The sequence below is a fragment of the Cyprinus carpio genome, chromosome B5 (genome assembly GCF_018340385.1).
Source record: "Cyprinus carpio isolate SPL01 chromosome B5, ASM1834038v1, whole genome shotgun sequence".
Taxonomy (NCBI): domain Eukaryota; kingdom Metazoa; phylum Chordata; class Actinopteri; order Cypriniformes; family Cyprinidae; genus Cyprinus; species Cyprinus carpio.
Genome location: NC_056601.1, coordinates 8,161,911 through 8,187,199, shown reverse-complemented (window position 1 = coordinate 8,187,199; position 25,289 = coordinate 8,161,911). Strand labels below are relative to the sequence as shown.

Here is a 25,289-nt window from a genome sequence, read left to right as displayed (position 1 = left end):
TCGGTGACAGAATAGGGAAAAAACCTTGGGAGAAACCAGGCTCAGTCTGTGGGCCAGTTCTCCTCTGGCCAGACGAAATCAGCAGTTCAGTTCCAGGCTGCAGCAAAGTCAGATTGTGCAGAGGACTCAACTGGTTCCTGTGGTTTTGTCCCGGTGGTCGTCTGAGACAAGGTCTTTACAGGGGATCTGTATCTGGAGCTCATCTAGTTGTCCTGGTAGAGATCCTTTCTAGGTGCTGATCCACCATCTGGGCTGGATACGTACTGGATCCGGGTGACTGCAGTGACCATCTGATCTGGATACAGACTGGATCTGGTGGCTACGGTGACCTCGGAATAAGAGAGAAACAGACCAATATTAGCATAGATGCAATTCTTCTAACGATATAGCAAGTACATCGGGTGTTATGGGAAGTGTTCTTGGTTCCAGTTTACCTAATTAATGCAGCCTAAAAATACTTTAATGGATTTGGATATTAGAAGCGTATTAGTGTGTTATGTGTAAGCCAGGTTAAAGAGATGAGTCTTTAATCCAGATTTAAACTACAAGAGTGTGTCTGCCTCCCGAACAATGTTAGGTAGGTTATTCCAGAGTTTAGGCGCTAAATAGGACCCACAGTTTACTTTAATATTCTAGGTATTATCAAATTGCCAGAGTTTTGAGAACGCAGCGGACGTGGAGGACTAAAATGTAACAAGAGCTCGTTCAAATACTGAGGTGTAAAACCATTCAGGGCTTTATAAGTAATAAGCAAGATTTTAAAATCTATATGATGTTTAATAGGGAGCCAGTGCAGTGTTGACAGAACCGGGCTAATATGGTCATACTTCCTGGTTCTAATAAGAACTCTAGATGCTGCATTTACTTGAACTTCTGTTTTTTCTGTCTACTTAATTGAGAGTTATGCAATAATTGTTCTTACTGCAGGAAAAAGACAATGTCTACTGGATTGATAATAGCTGGTAGTTAATCAAGTTTTATTGTTGATAAAAGCATATAGTTTGTACACTGAATATGGTGCAAACATTTAGCAAGCAGCTGCAGTGACTCTTCATGACAGTGAAATGGGTTCCTACACTTCAATACTCTCACCTCATGCAGCAGTATGACTCACCATATGGGACCTGGCTGAGAAAGCATTTGGCATTTAGGTTGTTGTTACTGGACAAAATTTGATTTCAGAGCTTTATAAACAAAATGTATCGGGACACATTAACAGAAGACTTTTTACTGGTCTTTTGCAAAATAACAAGAGAAAGTCTGCATTGCTTATCTTCTCAGACCATCACAACCTTTAAGAAATAGCTGAAGACACCACTCTTCCATGAAGAAAATACTTCCATAACCACAAACAAGAGCACTTCCTATAAATTATGCTTTCTTTAGCACCTGCTTTCTGTCTGCTTCTTTATGGTCTACTCTTTTATGGAAACTTTGTATTGTGGTTCTGCTAATATTATTAGCTCCTGTAAATTTCTGATTTTAAATTCTTCTAATTTGTAAGCTACTTTGAATAAAAGCGTTTGTAAAATGATCAAGTCATTCATTTAATCAGGCAGATTTGTTGATGTACATATTTCTTTGCCAGTTCATTTTGGCTTTGGTTTTTATCATGGCCGTTATTAGCAAAACATCATTTCCTCCACTAGAAATATGAATTTCTTCCATAACTTCCACAGAGAACTTTCCCCAACTATTTTTCTGCTCGCCTGTCCATCCAACATGTGGGTGAATATGAGATCCCCAAAGAATGGTTTATGGACAAAGGTTTATGGATCAGTGGTTTCAGACAGGATATTAAGACAGCGTTGTACTATGAAGGCTATATTTCCTTTTCTTGTCTGTTAATGATACGTAACATCAGGGAGCAAAAGAGGATGGTTATGGTGGAATATTGACATACAGTGAAAAATTACACCCTTCCACACAAGTTGTAAAAAACAAAAACTGGTGTTAAAAGATGAGCAGAACATTCAAGGAGATACCAGCATATTTCAAGAGAGGATTTCAAACAGTGTTTCATATCAGGATTCAACAAAGTTAAAAAAAAAAAAAAAAAAAAAAAAAAAGGTCAAACTTAGAGCAAGGAAGAAGAGGCTAAATCCTCTTTCACTGTTGTTCAGTCTTGTTTTGTAGTCTATGCTTGTCCTTATGTAGGTCAGTCAAAATCAGACTGTTTTGGCCCCTGACAGAACAATGCTTTCTGCTTGATGTAATAGCACTAGTCTGTCTCACTACCCACAATGCACAGCCATTACATCACTCTCCATGTTATATACTCATTTGATCAAGGTCAAACTGCCTTAAAAGGCCCTAGACGGCAAGTGTGCAGCTGTTACATTTAGCAGCTTGAAATATTACCTCTTTTTTCCATCTTTCTCTCCTTTCATTGTCTCAGGAGTTTGAAAATATTACATTTTTTTATTCCTGCATGCAGACATCCTTATTGTCAAGCTAAGTTGAGACAATTATGAGACAATTATTAATACAAAAAACAACAGCAAAAATGACAAGGGCTACAAAATATTTCTACATGTTTTATTTGGAATAAATACCTTGAAGCATGACAAGAAAAAAAATATTTATGTATAATAAGACATAATAGGTATTTACATGACTTGTTTGTGCACAGCCAGATGGATGTATACATGGTATACAAGCCCATGCAGGACATTGAAATCTTTTGCTGTACAAAAGCGCAAAAGAAAAATATGCATTAAAGTAATACAGAAACCATCTTTTAGATGGACGATATGGTCACTCTGAAGAACCTTGATCATCAACGTAACATGTCAGCGTATTACAGGGATTTTCACTTACTGTGTACAAAGAACGACTTGCCACTAAAGCACAGGGCACGAAACTGTACAACCTTGTGCCACCAGCCACCAGTTCTTAAAATTCATTGTAATAGTAATAACTTAGTTAAAATGGCAACTGTACCAGACAGGGCATGATTATAGCAGCTGCACCTCTGGCTCAGTGGTAGGTAGAGGAGAGGAGATAAACAGCATTACAACAAATAAAAAAAAGGGTTCTGCTTGAACGCTGGATGAGGGGGGAATGTGTTTGGCAGTACAGAACATGGCGGTAAGCAGGAAATATGCTGTCCAGAAAAGAAAAAAAGTTAGGTCTGCTGAGCTAAATAACAGTGATTTTAAGGAGATGAATGGACATGCAAAAAGAGTTTAGGGACAGATGGCTAACATGCTAACACACACGTACTGATAAAACACAGGCCTTGTGTGCATGAGGCTTTCGTCTTGCTGTTTTTGTTTTAGGAGGCTAATACATTGGCGAAGACTTAAACATTTCCATGATCTGTACTTTGTCAAAATGGCCCCTCTGAGTTACTGCATGTCATATTGCAGTGGTAAAGGTGGATCGCTGGATTGCACGGAAAGCCCATGTGGTAACTAAGTAGTTAGAAGACTTCCAGTTACATTACTACACAGATGATTTCATTTATTTGCATGACGTAAAGCTTTGGGAACCAGCTTCCTCGCTCTATTTGTGAAAAAAAATGCTAATATTTAGGCCTGTTTGTTGACACAGAAAATGTGCTGATAGAAATGTAGCCTGTGCTTCCGCTCAGTCCTTAAGCAATGTGAAGAAAATTTAAAAACTAGTAAACCAGATGTTGAACCTCTATTAAAAATTCTCCAGTCTCATTCTTGTATCTTAATTTTGGGTTAATAATGAATCACTCCCCAGTTAATTTCTCCACAGCTCTGAGTTTTGAAGAAAAGAGGGTATCAAAGGGTAGATTGCAGCCAGTTTCATGCAGTACAAGGGCATTTGTGAGCTAGTTTATTATATACCCTGTGGAATGTTTCTGTTCGCACACTCTCATTAATGGCCATTTCAAACATCAATTGCTCACACAGATGTTTACACTGATGTCTGCAGGAAAAAATAAAAAATCATCCATTCAGTTAAAAGCAATGGATTTGTGCAGTTTAGGCTTAATAATTACACTGTTGTTTTGGACTTGGATAGCAATGTTCAAGGTGTTCTCAGTAATCACAGGTACTCGTAGAGTGTGGTTCTATCACATACATTTTCATATGCTTGCATAGACATGTACATTATTGACATATTAACAGCATCTAAAATGGAAGCATTTGACATATAAATGATTTCTAGGCATACAAATGTTTAAAAATCCTATTTGATTGATTGAATATTGAATACTTAATTCATTAAATTAATATGTTCTTTGTCATGCTTTTTCACTTAATTTAACACTACAGTAAAATTAACGACAAAAAGTCTATAAAATGGTATAATGTGGTAAAAATTGCCTGTTATATTTTGCATTGATGAGAAGTGGTTAGCTAGAGTAAAGGTGGGATTAGATTGTAATAACTATACAAATATATTTATAATATATATATAAATGATATTTTTGTTTTAAATGCAGAACATACTTCAATACTTTTATGTTTTAGGTGCTGTCAATACATCTATATCGTATATATTCAAACATAAAAAAAATGTACATGTACCCATTACTTATTAATACCTTCATGGTATGATTTTGAATTTGGTCTCATCTGGATGATTTACAGGTGATGGATTTGGTTAGAATTAGAGGTAGAGTACTATTTGCATTTGTGTTCAAGCCTGTTTATCTCACAACCTCAGTTGTCTGTCTTTTATCAGTCATTTTCTCCACAGCTGTCCATTTTTTCCCCATTGTCAGACAGATGAAAAAATATAAACTTTGAATCAGAACATATAGTCTTTTTTCTTTGTACTTTTCTCTGCTGAATATGCAATTTGACAAAATAGAAGGTCCATGTAGAGACATATTAAATGGAGGGGTGGATTATTTACAAGGGACTAATGAACAGAAGTCCAGCTCCTGTGGCTTCTTTTTGTCTGCACACTTCTCCCTTGGAAGCAGCTTTCCCACATTTGTAACGCAGCGAATCAGGCGCCGTTTGAAGCCCTTCCCACAGGTCTTGGAGCAGGGGGACCATTCGCCCACCTCCCACATGGGGCAAGGGTCTCCACACGACTGAATAGCACTGGGTTTTTGGGCAGGCTCACAGTCCATTCCAGGCCCATCATCTCCCCCGAGACACTGCACCATCCTCCTCTGGAGCCCATTACCGCAAGTAACCGAGCACACGTTCCACCCGGCCGCCACCCACTTTCCTGGTTTTGGTGCAATATCTTTCACATACGATGGTGAGATTGTGTCCTTAAGAAGATCTGACTCTTTTCCACCTTTACTGATTCCGCCCTCTTCCCTAAGAACATTGTTTTCAGCACGTGCCTTTTCTTCTTTCTTTTGCACCTTGGCGTCTTTGCTCTCCCGTGGCAAATAGAAAGAATAGCGGATACGTGGAGGTGTCATCTGGCCTACAGATAGCACTTCAATTACCAGGGCTTCTCCCAGAGGCTTCACAGCCTGAAGAGTTTCTGAGGAACCAACTGTTCCACTGTAGCGGAGCAGACTTCCTTTCACAAGAATATCCTTCTCCATGGCTGAAACCACATAGTTTCCATTCAGCAGGTACTTGCCCTGGCTGTTCTTGACGGCAAGATAGTTGTCATCACTCACGATGCCCTTGTAGCCGCGCTGCCTGATGTCGACGTTAGAGGCTCCCACAGGAAGCATGACCACAAAATTGTAACCATGCCTGAGAAGAGAAAGGTCAGAAGTATTAGAATGGTTTTGGGATATTCATCTCTCTCTTAGTGCGACAGTTGAGCAATCCAAAAAGAAATACTAAGAATGTGAGTTTGTGACGGAATATCCAAAAATAATGGCAAGAAATGTCTGATTCACAAAAACGGACTCTTACGAACCAGTTGTTTTTAGTGAAAAAAAAAACATACAGAAAGGCAGTGTAGTACAATTGACAAACAATTCACACTTATGAACCAATTATTTAGTGAATCAATATCATTCTCAAACACTTACCAGTATAATTTAGATATATAAGTATAAAGGACATCATAACCAAAAAATAAAATAAAAATACTGTAAATAATTTAATCTAATCAAAATCAGAATCAAATCAAATCAGGAAATCTGTATTGATACACAGGCTTACCGAAACATGAGGTTAATAATCAATGCATGAATTATTTTAAGATTATTTGTGTGACCTAACTTCACTCACATTGGCTTGGTGAAAAGACCTGAGACCTTCTTGCAGTTCTTATTATCTCCTCCACAGACTCCACACTTGTCAAACTTCTTGTTGGATCCCAGTTTTCCATCACAGCCTGCCTTGATGCATTTGCCTTGGACACAGACTGATGGGGAGTCAGGAGAGCATGGTGTACCATCGACAACCTATAAAATAGCAGAGAAAAAATAATGGAAATGCCATCAATCTTGTGGATAAGCATAATTGTAACGTTTTATGGTAACAAAAAATTAATAAAATTATAGGGCAATTCTTGTACAACCATTTATTTTCTTTGCAAAACAATGTTTTGTATACTGATGATTTAAATGCATAAATTACATTTCTTTTTTATTTGTAATTAAAAATGTACATTAGATAAATCCCTTTAATGGTTCCCATTGCTCAGTTTTACAGTAGTCAACATTTGAAGTGGATCAAAAAAGACAAGAACGTATTTTGGTTTTAGGTTTTAGGACAACTTTGATGAAAGGTTTTGATCCACTTCAAATGTTGATAACTGTAGAGCAGCTTTGCACAACAGGCTGATTTCTAACCATGACAATACATGTGGGGGTGCATTGAAACAAATGGGTCCAGCATGTCTATTATTAAGCTATTTCTGTCCCTATTCTGTTGCTCATTTGTTTTGGATCAGCTACACCTTCAAATTAGTAATGGGGCTTACTCAAATAATGTACAGTCTAGTCTTTGGTATTGTTTAATTATTCCTTTATTTATTTTATTTTATTTTATTTATTTATTTATTTATTTTTTGCCTTTGGCAAAACATGTCTTTAGCAGATGAGAGTTAATTCTGTCTCTTTAAGAGTTCAAGCTCTAAATAGTTTCTTCAGTGTCAAATCCCGGTCTCATAAACATACCTCTAGCCTTGACGTAACTGTTGCGTCTGTACAGTTTCACTCTGCACAACAGTATCTCACAAAGATAGGCCCTTTCACCTTCCTTATCTTTCCTCTCACTTTCATCTGTTCTTCCTGACCACTCAACTCTGCCTGTAGTGAAATCTGACGTAAGTGTAAAGCAGCCACCAAACAGCAGGTATGCTCACCAGGCCTTTCTCCTCTTACATGCCTAAAGTAATATATGGTTTTAATTAAATGATACTTTTCCTTTCAATAAATTCTTAGATGAAGGTTTAATAACTCATAACTGTTCTGATACTGCATGCAGCCTTTCATGTACCAAACTATTGCAAATGTATTTTATGGTGTTAAGGTGTGTTAAGTTCACTTTATTTTTAGTGAGACTCCCAGACTCACTGACAGGTTATATTCCCCACATCCCCCATAAAGTCCTCAAGCTTCATAATTTCCAGTGAGAGAATTCATGTAAACCTTAGTTTATATATGTATTATTAACTAATATAGTAAACTATAACCGACTTGATTGACTGGTAGAAATTTGACGTTGCTATGCTACTGTACATAGTCACTTATTGTTTGCAAGCACTTTTAAGCATTGTGGTTTAAAAACAAGTGATTTTAAGCCAGTAAAATGCAATCAGCAGCAAAAGAGAATTCATTTCACTATGTTCACTACTGTTTTCTGAGCACTGTCAGATAGGCATGCACTTGAAGACGGTACTCAAAGAGAACAGGAGTATTGAACAGAGTTATTTTTGCCACTGTATAGGCCTTGAAAGGTTAAATACACACATATTTGTATGTGTCAAAATTGTAAACACAGTAATTTAGGTCTTAAGTGAAAGCAAACAGCTGAGAAAGAAAACACATGTGTAACAGTATATTGGATCCGGGCAGTCTAATATTCCTGCTGTTTGCCATTCATGTTAATCAATCAACAAAAGAGAGAAAATCTCTCACTGCTCTTGCTAAATCACTCTAAATAAGCTAAATAACTTTAATAAGAAGAAATATATATTTATTTTACACAGTGAATATGCAGTGTGTTTAAACATTTGATTACTTTATATAATGTATGTAGCATTTCTTATTTATTTGTTTCTACTGTGGTTTTTGGTTCTATTGCTTGTAATTAGTTTATTATTCTTATAATTACTAACTGTTTACTTGTCCTCAGTGAGCTTTTTTAATTTAGGCTTCTTTTTTTATTGAAAACAATTATACATTTTTGATATCATAAAGACCTTATTTAAAACAAAAATAACTATATTATGATATATACCATTACCATGAAATAAAATTACTCATATTACTCATACAAGATTTTGGTCATATTGTGCACCCCTACTAGTTATAATAAATAGGCCCTATTATTTTATATTATTTTATAACTAATATTTTCCACTGCATGAACTGATGAAATTGATATTACCGGTAAAATCATATTTTATATACATTTTTGATGCCTTAAATCCAAATTTCATTTTGTATTTTTTTTTTTCTAAAATTGAGATTGCTCACCTTAGGTGCAAGAACGTGGAAGTAGCCTGTTCCATTTGCCCTGCAGATCAACTTGCATGTATCTTTAGCCATAACACCAGAATATTTGGGCACCCACACCACAGAGGGGGTGAGCCGGTTAGTGTTCAGGCTAAACCCATTGTAAGCTTCACACTGCTCCTCACGGTAGCTCTTGCCTAAAGTGACAATGAGGCAGATGTAAGTGGCGCACATTCTTGAAATTCTTATTTTATTCCATATGCTATGCAGAAAAGCATAAATTATTCCAAATAATAAAAGTATCCTTGTTTACTGTACTTTTGTTTACACTGATGCTGATTTTGTGTAGACAGAAAACATTTAAACCTGTGTCAGGGCATGGGGAGAGGTTGCAGGACCGGTATTTGACCCTCACTCCCTGGCAGTATTTGCCACCATTGAGTGGCACAGGGTTGTCACACTCTCTCTTTGAAAGCTGCACTCCACCTCCACAAGTTCTGGAGCAGGTACCAAATGGTCCCCATTTACCCCATCTGCCATCCACCTAATACAGAAGAAACAGGGAGAGGGGGTTGTCACAATTCATTTGACCTTTGAACATTGAACATTCTTTTACAACAAGCTCTATTTTACTTCTAAATCCAAAATTACTTGGCAACCAAGAACACGTTCACAGGTCATGTGCAAGATCGCTAAGCAACAGGGCAAATAAACCAAGTAACAGGTCAAGTGCAGTTAGTTTAACAGGCTGACATCGGTATGTCAAATCTCTGTTGTGGTCACATGACATCTTTCACACTGCAGTGAGAGTTATTTCAAAATGTGTTCATTCAACAAAAGTTTAAATCTTCTAAATTCTGCAAGTGAGCATGATCAAAACAGCAATGAAAGATTGTATATTTAGTGTCCATCCATCCAAGTATTTGGGATACTGTTGATGTACCCTGCAAACATAGGGCCAGCCCACTCCAAACCTAAACAGGCCCAGTGTGGACTTGGCCAGGCGAGGCCCACAACACCGGAGGCTCTCTGTGAGCAGCCCACACTAGCAGACTGCCCACATTAATCCTATGATGGCCAAGTGTGGGCCAACCCGTTCGGGCCCAGAGCAACTTTTGTATCCTTTGGGCCCATGCAGGTTTTGTGTAGGCAGCCCTGTAATGCAACTAGGAGCATACAAACAACATTTTCTGATCATTCTTAAGCCACTCAGTTGAACTAGAATTCAAACCAAAAGAGACCTCTTCAAAACCTCTTGTTTCATATAGGCCAGGGATCCTCAAATCTGGCTCACGAGATCCACTTTCCTGCAGAGTTTAGTTCTAACCTTCATCAAACACACCCAAGCATGTCTTCAGGATCATTAGAAAATCACAGGGGGGTGAGTTTGATCAAAGTCAGAGCTAAACTCTGCAGGAAAGTGGATCCCATGAGCCATATTTGAGGTGTAACAGACATGAGCCTGTTAATAAAAAAATTTTGGGGGGCAGTTTTCTTCCTTACCACTAGGGGTGCTAGGGTGTTTTAGGTTTCCTCAAGTAAAGTCATATGGGTAGAGGGAGTTAACAATAACAAGAGGCAGTAGGCAGCATGGCTAACCTGCTGAACACATTGTGCTCGTGTCCTGGTTGGAAAATGTGTCATTTCAAGCCCAGTCTAAAGGAGTTGTTATTTTTTTCTGTTTAAAAGTGTAAATTGCTGATGTTTTTGGCCAAGATGGTACATGTATGTATGGCCTATGTTTGGATTGATGCTAAGAGTTTAAGACAGTGTATTTGTATGTATTTTAGAAGGAATCTTTATTGGCAAGTTTACCACATCATGGTCCAGTTTGAATATGGTTTTAAAGTTCTTTTCGACATGAAACCATAGTCTGGACTATTTTTGACTGTTCCTGGTTATGGAGAGTCTGGTGTTTGAGTGCTGTGGCATGTTTTTATTACAAGAGGTTGGGTTATTCATTTGTTATCAGCCAACTTCAGCTACGGACAGTGTTTGGACATTGTTGTCCTACTGATAAGACTTCTGCACACATCAATTTTCACATGACGAAATCCTACAATCTTACATTGCTTTGTGCACGCTCTCTTTAGTTTTTTTGTACTTTTGTGTATTTACATTTTTGCCTATATGTAGCTGTATTAACCTGAATTGAATGTTTTCTATTTTGTATTTAATAAATACATTGATTTGAAATCCCTTTGAGGGATTTGCCAGTGCAGGCTTATTTGCAGGGGTGTGAAGGTACCTTAGTTTTGGCCATCTCCTGTTTGTCCATGCATGTGCCTCTCATGCAGAGTTGTCCGTCCCCGCAGCTGGTTCCGTCTGCCCATGGAAAGTGTCTTGTCTGGCACACCAGTTGCCCGCGGGTCTTTCCTGTGCACCACAAGCGCTGACATGGTGCCTGCATTAACGGGCATGGCTTTGAGCCGGCACCGAAGGCAAGCTCACACTGCCGCTCTAAACCATACGATGCACCTGGGAGCACATCTGGAAGAGCTAGCGGTTTCTGAGGTTGATCCAGCAGACAATCGCCTGCAAAGATGTCAAATAATAAGAGAATGAAATTGTATTTACAGAGACTTTTGTTTACACTCAATTTACCTGCAATTCTTTATTAAAATATACAGTAATTATGGTTTCATGCTGTAAAAAATAAAGTCTGACTAGATGACTGGAGTGTGTGCATTATATATTTGCTTTAGGTTTTTGTTTATCAGAAATGTAAGTGTATATATACATATGTCTTCATCTACAGAGGGCAAATAGCAGCCCTGAGAGGGGTTCTGAATCTCCCAGTGGCCCCACTGTAAACCTTCACAGAAACACTCCAGTAAAACAGTTACATCAGTCACTACACTGTTTCAGATCTGCAAGCTGTAACATAGGCTGACCTTGGGATGTCTATTTCTTTGAAGACAGCTTTTCAGAAAGCACCAACACTGAGACGTTAAACCCAGACTCACTCATCGCTCTATTAGCCCTGAGCACGCTCATACAGTATACACTACGATTCAAAAGGTATCAGTTTTGTTTGTTTTTGAAAGAAGTCTCTTATGCCCTACAGCACTGCATTTGTTTTTTTTAAATACAGTAAATGAGCAAATTCAGTGAAATTGTATTACAACTTATTTTCATATATTTAAAAAAAGTAATTTATTGCTGTAATCAAAGCTGAATTTTCACCAGCAGTTACTTCAGCCTCCAGTGTCACATGATCCTTCAGAAATCATTTTGATATGCAGATTTGGCACTCAAGAAACACTCAAGAAACAGCTGTGCTGTGTAATAGTTTTGCTGAAACTGTGATCCATTCTTTGATTAATAGACATTTCTAAAGAACAGCATTTATTTGAATTTTATTAATGTATGTAAAACATTTTAAATGTATTTACCCTCATTCATTTAATGCATCATTTCTGATTCAATGTATTATTCTTTTAAAAGAAAATTAAGTCTTCATACAATACTAGAGTACAGTATATAGAGCCAAGCTGCTCCAACCCTCACATTAAAATGTAGCTTCAATATACACCTTATGCAATCAATGAAATCTTTATTGCACATTATTTTGTTTTCTACAGTTTAAAATAGAAAATAAATGCTTTTAAACTGAACACACTACATTTTGATTAAACATATTTAAAGGCAAATTTCAGCATAGATTAATCGTGTGTCAAAACTAGTGTTATATTTCAGTACTGCTGTGTTGTTGTTCACTTTCACATGGCATTACAATTGTGTGGTTACCTGTAAAAGCCAAACATATTTGGCATTATGCAAAAGTGGAAACAGAGTTGCTTTTAGAATTCATGTTTTATGCAAACCATATTTAGGCCACTTCAGTTTACTTCAAGGGGGTTTGTTTCACTTTAAAGTTAATTTGGAGTTTTCACATATTGTCAAAATTCATGCAACGTAACATTAATTGTAGGTCTACAGGAAATGCAAAGTATCGCTTTCTTTTACTTACCGTGTCCACTGTCCAGGTAGTCCGTGATAATGGCAGCACTGCATGGTGACCAGGGACTGGTGCGGTTGATCCGGATCAGAGTGGGAGACATCATGTGATTGTCCTGCAGCTTGCCAAACACTTCCTCACATGCTTTAACATTATCGTGTGGCATATTGAAGACATGTCCTGTAGCGGTGAAGGTGTAAAGGAGAGGAGAAAGGAGTGAGAACACAAGAGGGGAAAAAATACAAAGGATAAAATGCAATGTGTGTCAGCACTTTACACTGATGTAAACGAACCATCTCTAGAAATTACCCAAATGTAAATTTACATTTTTGCCTTTTAAATCACCAATCATTAAAATACAATTTTCCTGTCAGCAGTTGGACCACAGCTATGCTGAGTCACTTCTACAATACCTCCGACATCTCCCCATATTTCCTCCCTGACCTTGAGAGGAAACTTTTGCAAAGCCGTCTATGAGGTTTCCTACAGGGAAACAAGCCACTTCAGTAGAGCTTATCTTTCCTCAGCTGCTCCACTGAGCTAATCTGAACTGAATGAAAATCCTCTCTGGGACAATGTTGTGGATATCCTCCAGAAGATTTTGGATGCTGCAATTACTGGTTCTAGACCCACATATTGAGTAGAGTTGGCAACCATTCAGTTAAAAGATTTCAGCACAGCCAAATATAATAAATGATGATGCAATAGGCTTGTTATTGGAGCATCATGCTTGTGCTGGGATTGATAATATGAATACAAGTTTAGGAGAAACTGTGGTTAGTGTTAGTCGGTGATATTCTGTGTGCAATGTTCTAAACCAGTATTTTAAAGAGGTCATGAACTGAGAAACGAAAATTCCCTTGATCTTTTGACATATAAAAGGTCATTGCACTACGAAAAATCCTGTAGGTTTCAGAACTCAAAACTTCCTTGTTAGTCTAAAAACAGTTTATATTGAAACCAGTCTGTCAAAATGACAAGCTGAGGAATGTGCCACTCTATGTTGTAATAGTGTGGATAAGCACCTCCTCCACAGAAGATCAACTCCTGCTTCTACATAACCGTCTGTTTAGTCCCACCCACCGATTCAAACATATGCAGAAATCAAATGTTAACGATTGCTCCGAAGACAAGCTGTGCAGTTGGAAAAGACAGTTTTTGCTTTGCCCTCCTTCTGATCCTCCTTCTGATCCCAACATTAGGAAAGAGTAGATAAACTTTATTTTTAATGAAGTTCCAGACCACATCATTAAGAACTTTTTGATCCTTTGTTCACTTCATTTTACCATGGATTCGTTTACAAACAAGGCATGATTTAACACGGGATTTACAGAAAGACTGAAACTAAAAGATAACGATGCGCTGATTAAATTGGATCCGATGTCGCACCACACAAGTGCGAGTAACTGTTTTCATTACGTGGTCACTATTGCTTTGTCTGTTATTACAGGTGGTTTAATATGTACTGAGCATTTTTGACCTAAATCACAGCAGCGTCCATCTATGAGGAATGTACGCTGGCAAATACACAAGCCTTAGCCAATCATAGCAGTGGGCGTTTACTTGCGTGTCTACAATCCGTCACGCCTATTCAAACAGAGCATTACAATAAGGGGGTTTAAAAACAGGACAGAAAACCTATTACTTCTAAATTATTGTTTTTTGACTGAAAAAGTTTAGATAACATTATAAGTGGACCTCAGAGAACAGTACAAAATAAAAAACAAAGGCAGTTCATGACCCCTTTAAGATTATTACAAGATATTAAGATATTTAAAGTACAGGGACAAACAGCTAGTCACACAAATCTTGACCCGTGAAAAGAGCCAGGAATTATGGGAAATGCAATTTTTTAACAGAAGATTAACTATATATATATATATATATATATATATATATATATATATATATATATATATTATATATATATATATATATATATAGTAAAGCTACAGTAAAGGCATAATTCGAAAATGCAAAGTGTTAGCAGTTTGAAAAATCAAGAATAATAGCAGAGTTAATAAGAATTATTTCTAAATGCTAGGCCTATATATGTAATGACTGTTTAATAACAATAGCATGCAGTAAGAGCCTTTGTGTAAAGGTCTTTTAATTTTTGATGCGTAGACTGTAGCCTAAGACTATCACACGTTTTAAAATGAACTCTATTGAAATGAATTTTCTAATGTTTTTAAGGATGTTAAAATGTTATATTATAATTTTATTGATGTTTTACTTCGTCCTTTCAACTCCATTTACAAACCAACATTTTACAATTACAGTCAGTTTGCAACATGTCCCTTTGCACCACCTGGCGGTAGTTTTGCGAATGATTTTAACATGCGACTGACTTGCAGTTAACGCAGCAGTGGTATACTCGGCAGAATTACCCATTCTGGTTGTCCACCTACTGTATATACGTATATATATATTTAATTGAAGTCAGTCATGCTGACTTGTGCCTTCTACAGAAGCATACATCATTGTTTAACAATCTTGTAGCTCATGGTACTGTACAGTAGGTCTCTCTTGAAAGGTTTACATTTTGTCGTTAAAAATCAATTTCTCAATGGAGAAAATGAATGGGATTTTAACTGCCAGGACCCTACAGTTGTGCTTTATACATCAGTTTACACTTACCAAGCTCATGGGCAGTAGTGAAAGCAGATGGCAACCCATCATCTTCAATCACAGAACAACTCCTCTTGGGATCACACATGGTGCCAACATCTGCCATACCCAGTGTGTCACATGTTGAGGCTCCACACAGATCCTAGATCCGTAGAACATAAACAAATTGTTGTCATCATTCTTGTCTAAATTTTTTACATTTTAAATGTAAAAGATTTGGGTAACACTTCATTTTAAGGACCAATTCTCACTATTAACTAGTAGCTTATTAGCGTGCATATTACTAGCATATTGGCTGTTTATTATTACTTATATAGCACATATTCTGCATTTGTGAAAATGTGTTCCTTAATCTAAAGTGTTACCAGGACTGGTTTTGTAATTACAATTCAATGTAAGTACAAATTAAATTTTATCATATTTAACCCATAAAAAGGTAAATTAATTTATTTATTTATTCTTTTTTTAATAAACATTTAGCCTTGAGTGCATATCTAAAACTAAATTATTTCGATGAAATTTACAGCTGAATAGTTAGCTAATATTTAAATTGGTAATTAAAACCAAACAATGGTGTTTGGTTTTAATCACTGGCACATTAATCCTGGTTTAAAGTTATATATTATTAATGATAATAATAATAATTAAAAGGCCATCACAGATATGCCAGTAAATTTAACTGAAAAATAGGAAATAGGTAGCTAGAAGAATGTGCTTTTAATTGACATGGAAATATTTCACATGCCCAAAATAGCTCTAATTTCTATTGGTATAAAATCTCAGTCCAAAAGAATTTCCAACTGACCTATATTGTGTTACCACAGTTTAAAATGGATTTGCTCAAAATATCTGTTGAGCCTTAGTGAATCAACATCATAATAGCAGGTTTGCTGGTCAGTCTTGTCGCATGGTGCAACACCCTATACCAATCCCAAAAAGGTAGACTAACATTGACTGTGCTCGTAACCTTGAGTTCTCTCTCTCTGGCCCACTAAAGGGAACAGAAGCTTTACCACATTTAGGAGAGACAGTTCAACTCCTGTTATTCAACAGTATAACCCAAAGGCTCTGACATCTTTGACCTGCATAAATCATGATGTCTAGGATGAAGCTCAAAGTCAATGTGACATGTTGCTCATACATAACCATCAAAAAGTTTTTAAGTAAACATCCATGCCTACAAGGACACAGTGTTTCATTTGGTCTTCTTATATTTTACATCTCTCTCTGTTTTTTTTTTTATTTGACCTAGTTCTCAAATTCTCTCTGCATTTCTTGATGTATGTGCATCCAGCTGCTTACTCCCAAGAATCATCATGGGGCTAATCATAAAGTCTCCCTAGTCTTTTTAGACCTTGTGATGATGGATGCCTTGACATTCATCACGTCCAAGTGCTTCCCTGTAGTCAGGCATCTTCCATAAACATATTGGTTGGGAGTGTATTCTTAAGACATAATTTTGTCCGGATAACAATTGCAATAATATTTTTTCCCAAGACAAAATAAAAACACAAGTCTGTAAAAAAAAAAAAAAAAAAGTCATCCACCAGTAAATTCAGTTTAGTTTAGTTAGACAAAATGTGATTCACTCTGAGCCTGACTCTACACTCACAGGATGTAAATACAGCAATGTTGCCAAATTTTCAAAATGTAGGCTTTTATTAAATGAAAGCAACATGATCTCTTCCCACAAATGCACATAACAGGAAAGGTGTGAGCTCTCTTTCTTAATAACTCTAGTCACCACTGCCTTATCACCAGCTGCTTAATGCACAAGAGTTTTTAACTTTACATTAGTGCTCATTACAAATGTACACAAACAAATCTGAAAGCAGACGGTTTGCTGATTGGATTACCAAAGAACATGAACAATTGTGGTTGTTCACAGCTATGGTGTTTAGGTTGTTACTTTGGTCATATGTAGTCCAGAAACTTCTAGACTACTATACAGAAACTATTACAAACATTCATGGACTGTTTCATGAACAGTTCCTTTTTGGCCCAAACTCAGTGTTTTATTCATACAGTATATCACCAGCAGTAATTTATTATTAGAATTTGGGAGTTTTCTAAACTCGAATTAAAGGAAAATGAAATAACATGATTTTCTTCACAACTTTTGTTTAGTGGGATCATATAAAACATTTGATTAGATAAGAAACACTGTAGACCTGGACCCTGTCCTGACAAACTTTTACTTGTGTGACCAGGATTTAAAATGTGATACACTGTTGGATGGAATATGAAGAAAAAATTGTGATGCGTTTGATGTTTGTTTTCTCTCTCTCTCTATGTAATATTTATCAGCACCTATTTAAGATGTTCTCTGATCAATTTATTACACCACTGTACCCAGTGAATTCATTTTAACCCCCCCCCCCCCCCTTTTACCCCTCCCCCAAAGTACAGATTCTAAGTGCCTGATGACATGCTTGGGTAATAAAATATGGTATGGGCCTTTTGGATTCTAGCCATCTGCCTGTGCCAGATGGAGGAAACCTAATCAGACCATTTCAGGTTCTGGTTTAGCTAATGGTCCTGTGCACCGATAATGTTAGATAAGCAATGAGAGCAGACTTCCAAGTCATTTCAGTTAACTTATCTATCCATTGTTTTTTATCAAATCTCCATGTTTGGCAAGAAATATCTTTATCCTCTGCAAAACAGGGGGGAAAACTTGCCCATATTCTCCACAAGCAGCACTGACCCAATTGGCATTCAACATTGCAAACATACGGCTTTCATTATACCTTTATAAAATCCAAACTGTTCCATATGTGCGTTTCTCTCTTTTCCCCTCTCTCACTAACTCTTGCCTTCCTTAACACTTTCTATCTATATCGTTGTTGTAATTTCTCTGATAAACTATCTAACACTAACCCTGTGGGATGGTAGTGGTTATATGGTTAGCCACCCGGGTAGTGTCTGTGTGTAAGAGTGTCTGTGTGAACAAGCACGTAATTAAATACAGGCCACATAGCAATTTACATTGTAGTTCTTCAGTATTAAAAAATGATTGTTTCTTCTAATGATTGCAACAATTTTTGAGGCATTTAGTTTTTGCAATCTTGTTATTTAATGCTGTTCCAACAAGCGCAATGAAAAAGTTTCTTTCAAATCCTACTATGTGACAAACTTCAGAACCACATGAACTGCAAAAAACAAGCTCACATGGCAGTCAACAAGCCCCAAGCTAGTGATCATTTTCAAACCAAATATGTGACCAAGGACCACAAAACCAGTCTTAAGTTGGGGATATTTGTAGCAATAGCCAAAAATACATTGTATGGGTCAACATGATAGATTTTTCTTTTATGCCAAAAATCCTTAGGATATTAAGTAAAGAATATGTAATATGAATTAAAAATTAAAATTAGTAATATGCATTGCTAAAGACTTCATTTGAACAACCTTGAAGGCGATTTTCTCAATATTCAGAATTTTTTTTTTTTTTTTTTTTTTTTTTTTTTTTTTTTTTGCACTCTCAGATTCCAGATTTCAAATAGTGTATCTCAGCCAAATATTGTCCTATACTAGCAAGCCATACATCAATGGAAAGCTTATTTTTTTCAACATTCAGTTGATGTATAAATCTCAATTTTGAAAAATGTCCAGGGTCACATATGTTGTTATATAAAAATAGGAGATGTAGCCCAAGGTTGTTGGTTACTTTTAGTATACCAGCCAAGGAAAATATTGAAAAGGCAAATGTGATTTGATGCTGGTAACTTTAGTTGGAACTAGCAGTGATGTACAGTATTTTGCAAATAAATGCTATAGACTCGTTGTTTTGCCTTAGATAGATAGATGTGGTTAGGGGACTTATATTTTTATAAAAAAAAGTGAAGTGCCGTAAATGCTTGACTCTTAAAGGATAATGCATAGGCTATCAAATCCTTCATTATTTATTAGTGCCTCAGATAGAGAACAAATGCCTTTGATAATGGCTGTATTTAGAAAATGCAAATAAACTGCAGATGTGCCTTTCTGTCTCTGTAATGAACAGCTGAGTCAAACTTTTCAACTGGCATGCTGTTCCCAATTACCTAAATTACATAACACAAAGATCCATTATAAAATACCATTAATGTTCGACATGAAACGTTAAGTATATGAGTATAAATATATTTACAACCAAACATAAGCCCTCAATAGAATGTGCAATTTGCATATCGAATGAACACAAAAAGCTAATTTTATGATACAAAGTAGATTAAATCACATCAGCTTGTTCAACAGCAAAGGAAGCAATATTTTCTGGGTGGCTAACAACGGTAGTTAATTTGATTCTTTGAAGCAGGTTCATGAATTTTTGATACTATGAACCTTATGTTATTACACATGTACACTGTGAACTGTAGTTCTTGTGCTGCAGTTGCATGTATAGAGCTTTGTAAATGTATCTTGTGTCACTGTTATAATGGTAACATTTCATGTTGCCATAGCATGACTCTCGGCCTCTCTCTTGCAACAGTGGCCTAGTTACAATTCTTGCTCTGGTTTTTATTAAACACGAACTGCTGCATTTTTGCATGACTGGCCAGCAGTGACTCATTTTGAGAATTTTCTTTTTTCTTGCAACAAATGTACATATTAAAAACATATTTGCTGCCATAATATTTAATTGGTGATTAAAAATACCCACAATAATCCACTGCTGGTTTTGATGCCACTACATCATTTGACAGAAAATGAGGTCATTACTGAACAACCTGAATGGAAAGATGGAATGGCAGCTGGGATTGGAGCTCTGCAGCAGGTGGGCCTGGACACAGCGAGCACATAGGTTTTCTCTCTCTATCTTTCTAGCTTCTCTGTCTCTTCACAACCCTCCGCCTCTCCCTCATTAAATACTAGTAATAGGAAACAGACTGAAAGAGGGTAGGTGGAGAAAGAGGGGCAAAGAGTCAGCTCGCTCGCAGCTGGGACTGTGCTTAGGGGAAGCTCCCCACGAAACTGGACACTTCCCATTAGTGTATCTCCCATAGTCCTGTATGAAAGTCCCTTTACCTCTTTTGCTATCATGCTATCATGTCTTAAGAAGACTTGAAATGAAGCACATAAGAGTCATAAGAGCTAATTTTCATGTTTTTTTAAGCTTTAAAGCTCCCGTCCCCATTAATTTTAACTGAACAGAAAACAGCAACTAGTGCATTAAAAAAGTGTCTGTGTTCGCTAATATTCCTTTTTAAGCTATTTAATACGATAGGTTGCAGTGCATTAACTGAGTAAACAATGTGAATCTACATTTTTATATCTGTGATATATCTGTACATTCAATGTATACATTCTATACAGTTTACTTACCTATCCATTAATACATCCAACCAATCATCATCCATCCATCTATTCATTCATTCGTTTGTCTAGCAATTTATGTGTAATTTCATTCATTTTCTCACTGTATTATTTATGCAGACTTGCATAATCACACCATACTCAGGTTGGAAACTTTTCTTTTACATAGGTTAGCAGATGTACAAGTCTATCCCCTCTCCAACTCATCTTGAGTCATCCAAGACTATGGAGAAACCCGACAATCTCTCTCTGTCCACAGGGAGTAATGAACATAATGAGTGGAAGAATGTAGGGAGTAACTGCGCTCTCTTGCTAAAATGCTTCATAAGTTCCCTTTGGAGAAGAAACAATAAAACATTTACTCCCCTCAGAATGATTCACTACAGCTGTCATCTAGACTACGCAGACATGACTGGTCTGAATGTCCAGCTCAGGTCATGTGTAACTGCAGCAGATTACAAGAGGATATAATGGTTGCGCTCATCTGGAATTTTTGAAGATGGAAATGTTTTCACACATATGAGTGTTCCTAAAAAACAGCTGAAAGCATAAAATGAGTTCATGGGTGAATCAGTACAAAGCAGGAGTTTTTCTGCAAAATGATTTTACATTGCTTCTTGTATGTTTTTGTAACACTTTCAAAGAGTTTCAAAGTCCGCTGAGTGCTACTAAAAGTGTGTTCAGTTCTAATCTAAACAGATAAACATGAGTCTGTACCAGGTGGGTCACCTAGTAAGTTTACTACATCAGCAAAGTCATATGGAGCTGGTCTTGTGATGCAAATGTCAGAATGTTTTAGTTTACAAATTATGCGCTATGGTAAAAGTGTTTTGAGGTCACTAGAATTGTGAAAGGAACCGTGTGGAAAATAAGACATAATTTGTCCCAATGATCATAATTTGTGTAAAAAGGAATAAAGGTTGTTTTTTCAATGAACCTATTAAAACAAAAAAGATTATTGAAGTGGTTTATATAACTAGTGCACTATATTCAAAACAAAATCAGTCAAACAATTAATCAGTAAGTCATATGGCTTCAGAACTATCCCTTTACCTCCAAATGATCACACTGTTTGTTTACCCCCAAAAGAATCTTCTCAAACGTGCCAAAACTACACATCTGATCTTGTGAAATTGTTAATTGCACTGTTTAGCCTGTTTAGATGTTTTACATCCAATATCAAAACTTTACAATGGCTAATACTACTTAAAACACTATCAATAAAAAATAACACTCCAAAAGTTCAATGAGATCAATAAGCAAATTATTTTAGCACTCTGCCAAGTATTCTGCATAAGTTGTGTCTTTGCTAATTCAGAGCACACATTCCTATTTGCAGTGCTGATACAGGGCAATAGCTCAAAGGCAGGCCTGACCCATGAACTTAACAACACTTATAAACATGATGGGACGCCCGTGGCAACTGCAGGTTAACTGGAGAGGCCACTCTTGTTGCAGCCTGCCCATTACTCTGCGAGATACAAAACATATTTCAGAGTTTAACCACACTTTATGTACCAGTGCTCGGATAAGTACTCTTTTAGGTTAGAGTAAAAGCATGTGCTTTTTTGTTTTATTTGGTTTTACAAACAACACAATCAAAACACCATATTTATGCGTATCCAGTTCACCTTTGGACTTAAAAGCTGTGATTACAGTGTCATCATAAATCATGTCTAAATTGGTTTGATTATTGGGTAAGTAAATTGTAGCAGCCTGTGTGGTGTTCAGTTTTGTTTCATGTTGCCTGCCATCTTGATATAATTACCACAAGATACATTAGCCGGATCATTCTAGGATTCGTTGATTCTTATACTGCCCCCTATTGACGAAACACATTACCTGTTTTGTGAATAGGATGGCCGTATCCCAGTACTCCGCATGCTTGTCGCTGTTTTTGTTCAGCTTCTTCTGCCAGGTGCAGAAATTACGCAGGGTCATCGCCGCGTTCCCGGAAACCTTAGGTCCTTTCTCTTCCTCGTTAATCACCATAAACTTGACAACCACGATGCTGATAGAGTTAAGAATGGTGGGGTGTTTGTAAAGCTTAGCTGCCACTGACATTAAGGTCAGTACGTAATGCTTGAGGTCGTCACCGTGGAATTTAGCCATGGATTCATCGGCCACCACTAATGTCTCTACATAACGCGGAATGGAGACAAATCTCTTCGAGCGATTTTTCAGAACTGACATAGTGACGTTAGTCTTGTGTTGTTCTTTTAGGTGCTTAAACTTCGCCAAAGACTGTGCAACGGTTTGGGTCACACCATTGTCCACGCCGCATCTTGACGTGGAGTTTCCACTCAGATTGGCGTTAGATCTGCGGCTGATGAGATGCGCATGCACACCGTTCCAGTCGGTGTCGTTCAAAGCCGGCTTGATGAAATATTCCCAGCCATCGTAACCGAATGCGCCCTGCAGCCCCTTGCACAAGCTGAGCGCTGCATAGGAATATGGATCAGAATTCACCTCACCGGCGTAAAAACACCGGCTCAGATCTTCACTGTGCGCGGAATTTTGAGCAGTTGCTTCGGTGTGCGTCGAGAAAGCTGGAGCAATGAAGCTGGAGTCAGGATGTAATTCGAGTATAAAATCTTGTTCAAATGCATTTATTTTGAGTACAACTGTTTGCGGCAACGTGTTGTCTTCAGCACTGACTAAATTGTTCTTGACATGATCCAGTCTGACGGGCACGCACAACTGACTCTGCATTGAATTCACAATTTCCCATTGAGCATAGAACACGTTAACTAGAAGAACTGACCTTAGCAACAAAAACATGTTTGTGCGCGAGAAGACTGTTTGATTTATAAAGCGCAAAATGAGAAAGACAGCGAGATGTGAACGCAAGAATATTCCAGGATGCGGTTGCACTAAAATGTTGCCTTTGCGCGTCCACAGAGTGTGAAATCCGCCGGTCTGCTATCCATGCCTTTCTTGTACCTGCATACTGAAGCGGCTCTGCTCATCTGTCGCCTTTATGCGCGCGCGGCATTTGTAAACATCCAGCGCATTTTGGGGAGGTGCTCAAGTGCGCTCATTGGGTATGCCTTTTGTCTTAAGGTTAAGCCAGCAACTACTTGTGGCTCTGTGAGCTTTCGCATCATCAGCGCGCAGCGCTCAAAGAGCCAGGTTTCCCTCCCACATCTACAGCATCCAAACTGTGACTTAAGAGAGGACAACACATGAATTACATATGCACAGCCTATATATTATTGCATATATACTGCAAAGTTATATTCTTTTAAGAGATATTTATTAAATTAATCATTATAAGTGATCTTATCTTTAATTCTTAATTTGGATTATATGGATGTATGATTTTATTTTCTTCTCTTTTCTGAAACCTGCATAAACTGCATTCTTTACTACCAGTTGTTGTGGTAGGAAGTGAATGTGCCGGGATTTCTGCACCAGTGGGTGACATTATCATCATTTAAGGGGAGGTTATATAATGGCACACCAAAACATTTATATAATTTTTTCCATAATTTCTTAAATGATTCCTTGAAGAGCATAAATGGTGCGTGGGTTTGACCTTTACAAAACATGTTTTATTGACACAATCAACAGTCATGGCCAAAAGTTTTGGCAGTGACATACATTTTGTGTTTTGCAAAGTTTGCAGCATCAGACTTTTAAACCCACCCACCGGAAGTTTCTATGGTATACTGAAAAACAATGATAAGCATATCATTACTTTTGAAGGTTTTTATTGGCAAAAAAAATATAAGTCAATATTTACAGTGTTGACCCTTGTTCTTCATAACCTCTGCAATTCGCTCTGGCATGCTGGATATTCGCTTCTGGTCCAAATCCTGACTGATGGCCATCCATTCTTGCCTTATTAGTTCTCAGAGTTGATCACACTTTGTGGGCTTCTGCTTGTCCGCTTGCCTTTTGAGGACTGAACACAGGTTCTCTATGGGATTGAGATCTGGGTAGTTGCCTGGCCACGGATCCAAAATTTCAATGTAATGATCTTCGAGCCACTTCTTTATCACTCTTGCTTTGTGACATGGTGCTCCATCATGCTGGAAAATATACAGATCATCGCCAAATTGCTCATGGTTCGTTGGAAGAAGTCACTCTTGCAGGACGTTTTGATACCATTCTTTATTCATGACAGTGTTTTTGGGCAGAATTATGAGAATGCTCACTCCCCTGGTTGAAAAGCAACCCCACACATGGATGGTCTCAGGATGCTTCACTGTTGGCACATCACAGGACTCATGGTAGCTTTCACCTTTTCTTCTCCAAACAATCGATTTTAAGTGATGTGACATACAGCCACGTATGGCGACCCATACTCAGAATTCGTGCTCTGCATTTAACCCATCAAAAGTGCACACACACAGCAGTGAACACACACAGACACCATGAGCACACAGCCTAAGCAGTGGGCAGCCATTTATGCTGCGGCACCCGGGGGAGCAGTTGTGGGTTCGGTGCCTTGCTCAAGGGCACCTCAGTCGTGGTATTGCCGGCCCGAGACTCGAACCCACAACCTTAGGGTTAGGAGTCAAACCCTCTAAAAACTAGGCCACGTCTCCCCCCAAACCACTGTTGGCAGCGTGATGGCAGCATGATTTCCAGATGTCCCAAACAGACATAAGGGAGCTTCATCTGAGAAAATAACTTTGCACCAGTCTTCTGCTGTCCAATCCTTGTACTTCCTGCAGAATTTCAGTCTGTCCTTGAAATTTTTCTTGGAGAGAAGTGGCTTCTTTGCTGCCCTTCTAGACACCAGGCCGTTGTCCAAAAGTCTTGGCCTCACTGTGCATGCAGATGCTCTCACACCAACCTGCTGCCATTCCTGATCAAGCTCTGCACTGCTGGTGACACGATTTTGTAGCCGACTCCTCA

General features: G+C 37.7%; 1 protein-coding gene across 1 annotated transcript; it reads right to left on the bottom strand.

The window, feature by feature from the left end:
• Positions 1-2,524: 2,524 nt before the first annotated feature.
• LOC109104850 (A disintegrin and metalloproteinase with thrombospondin motifs 15-like) lies at positions 2,525-23,545 on the bottom strand. Its single transcript, XM_042724061.1, has 8 exons — positions 22,266-23,545; positions 15,135-15,267; positions 12,507-12,674; positions 10,782-11,068; positions 8,900-9,077; positions 8,555-8,730; positions 6,138-6,313; positions 2,525-5,651 (listed from the first exon to the last, which is right to left on the bottom strand). The coding sequence occupies exons 1-8, from the start codon at positions 23,202-23,204 to the stop codon at positions 4,832-4,834; spliced, it is 2,877 nt and encodes a 958-aa protein (XP_042579995.1). The 5' UTR covers positions 23,205-23,545; the 3' UTR covers positions 2,525-4,831.
• Between the last annotated feature and the right edge of the window lie 1,744 nt (positions 23,546-25,289).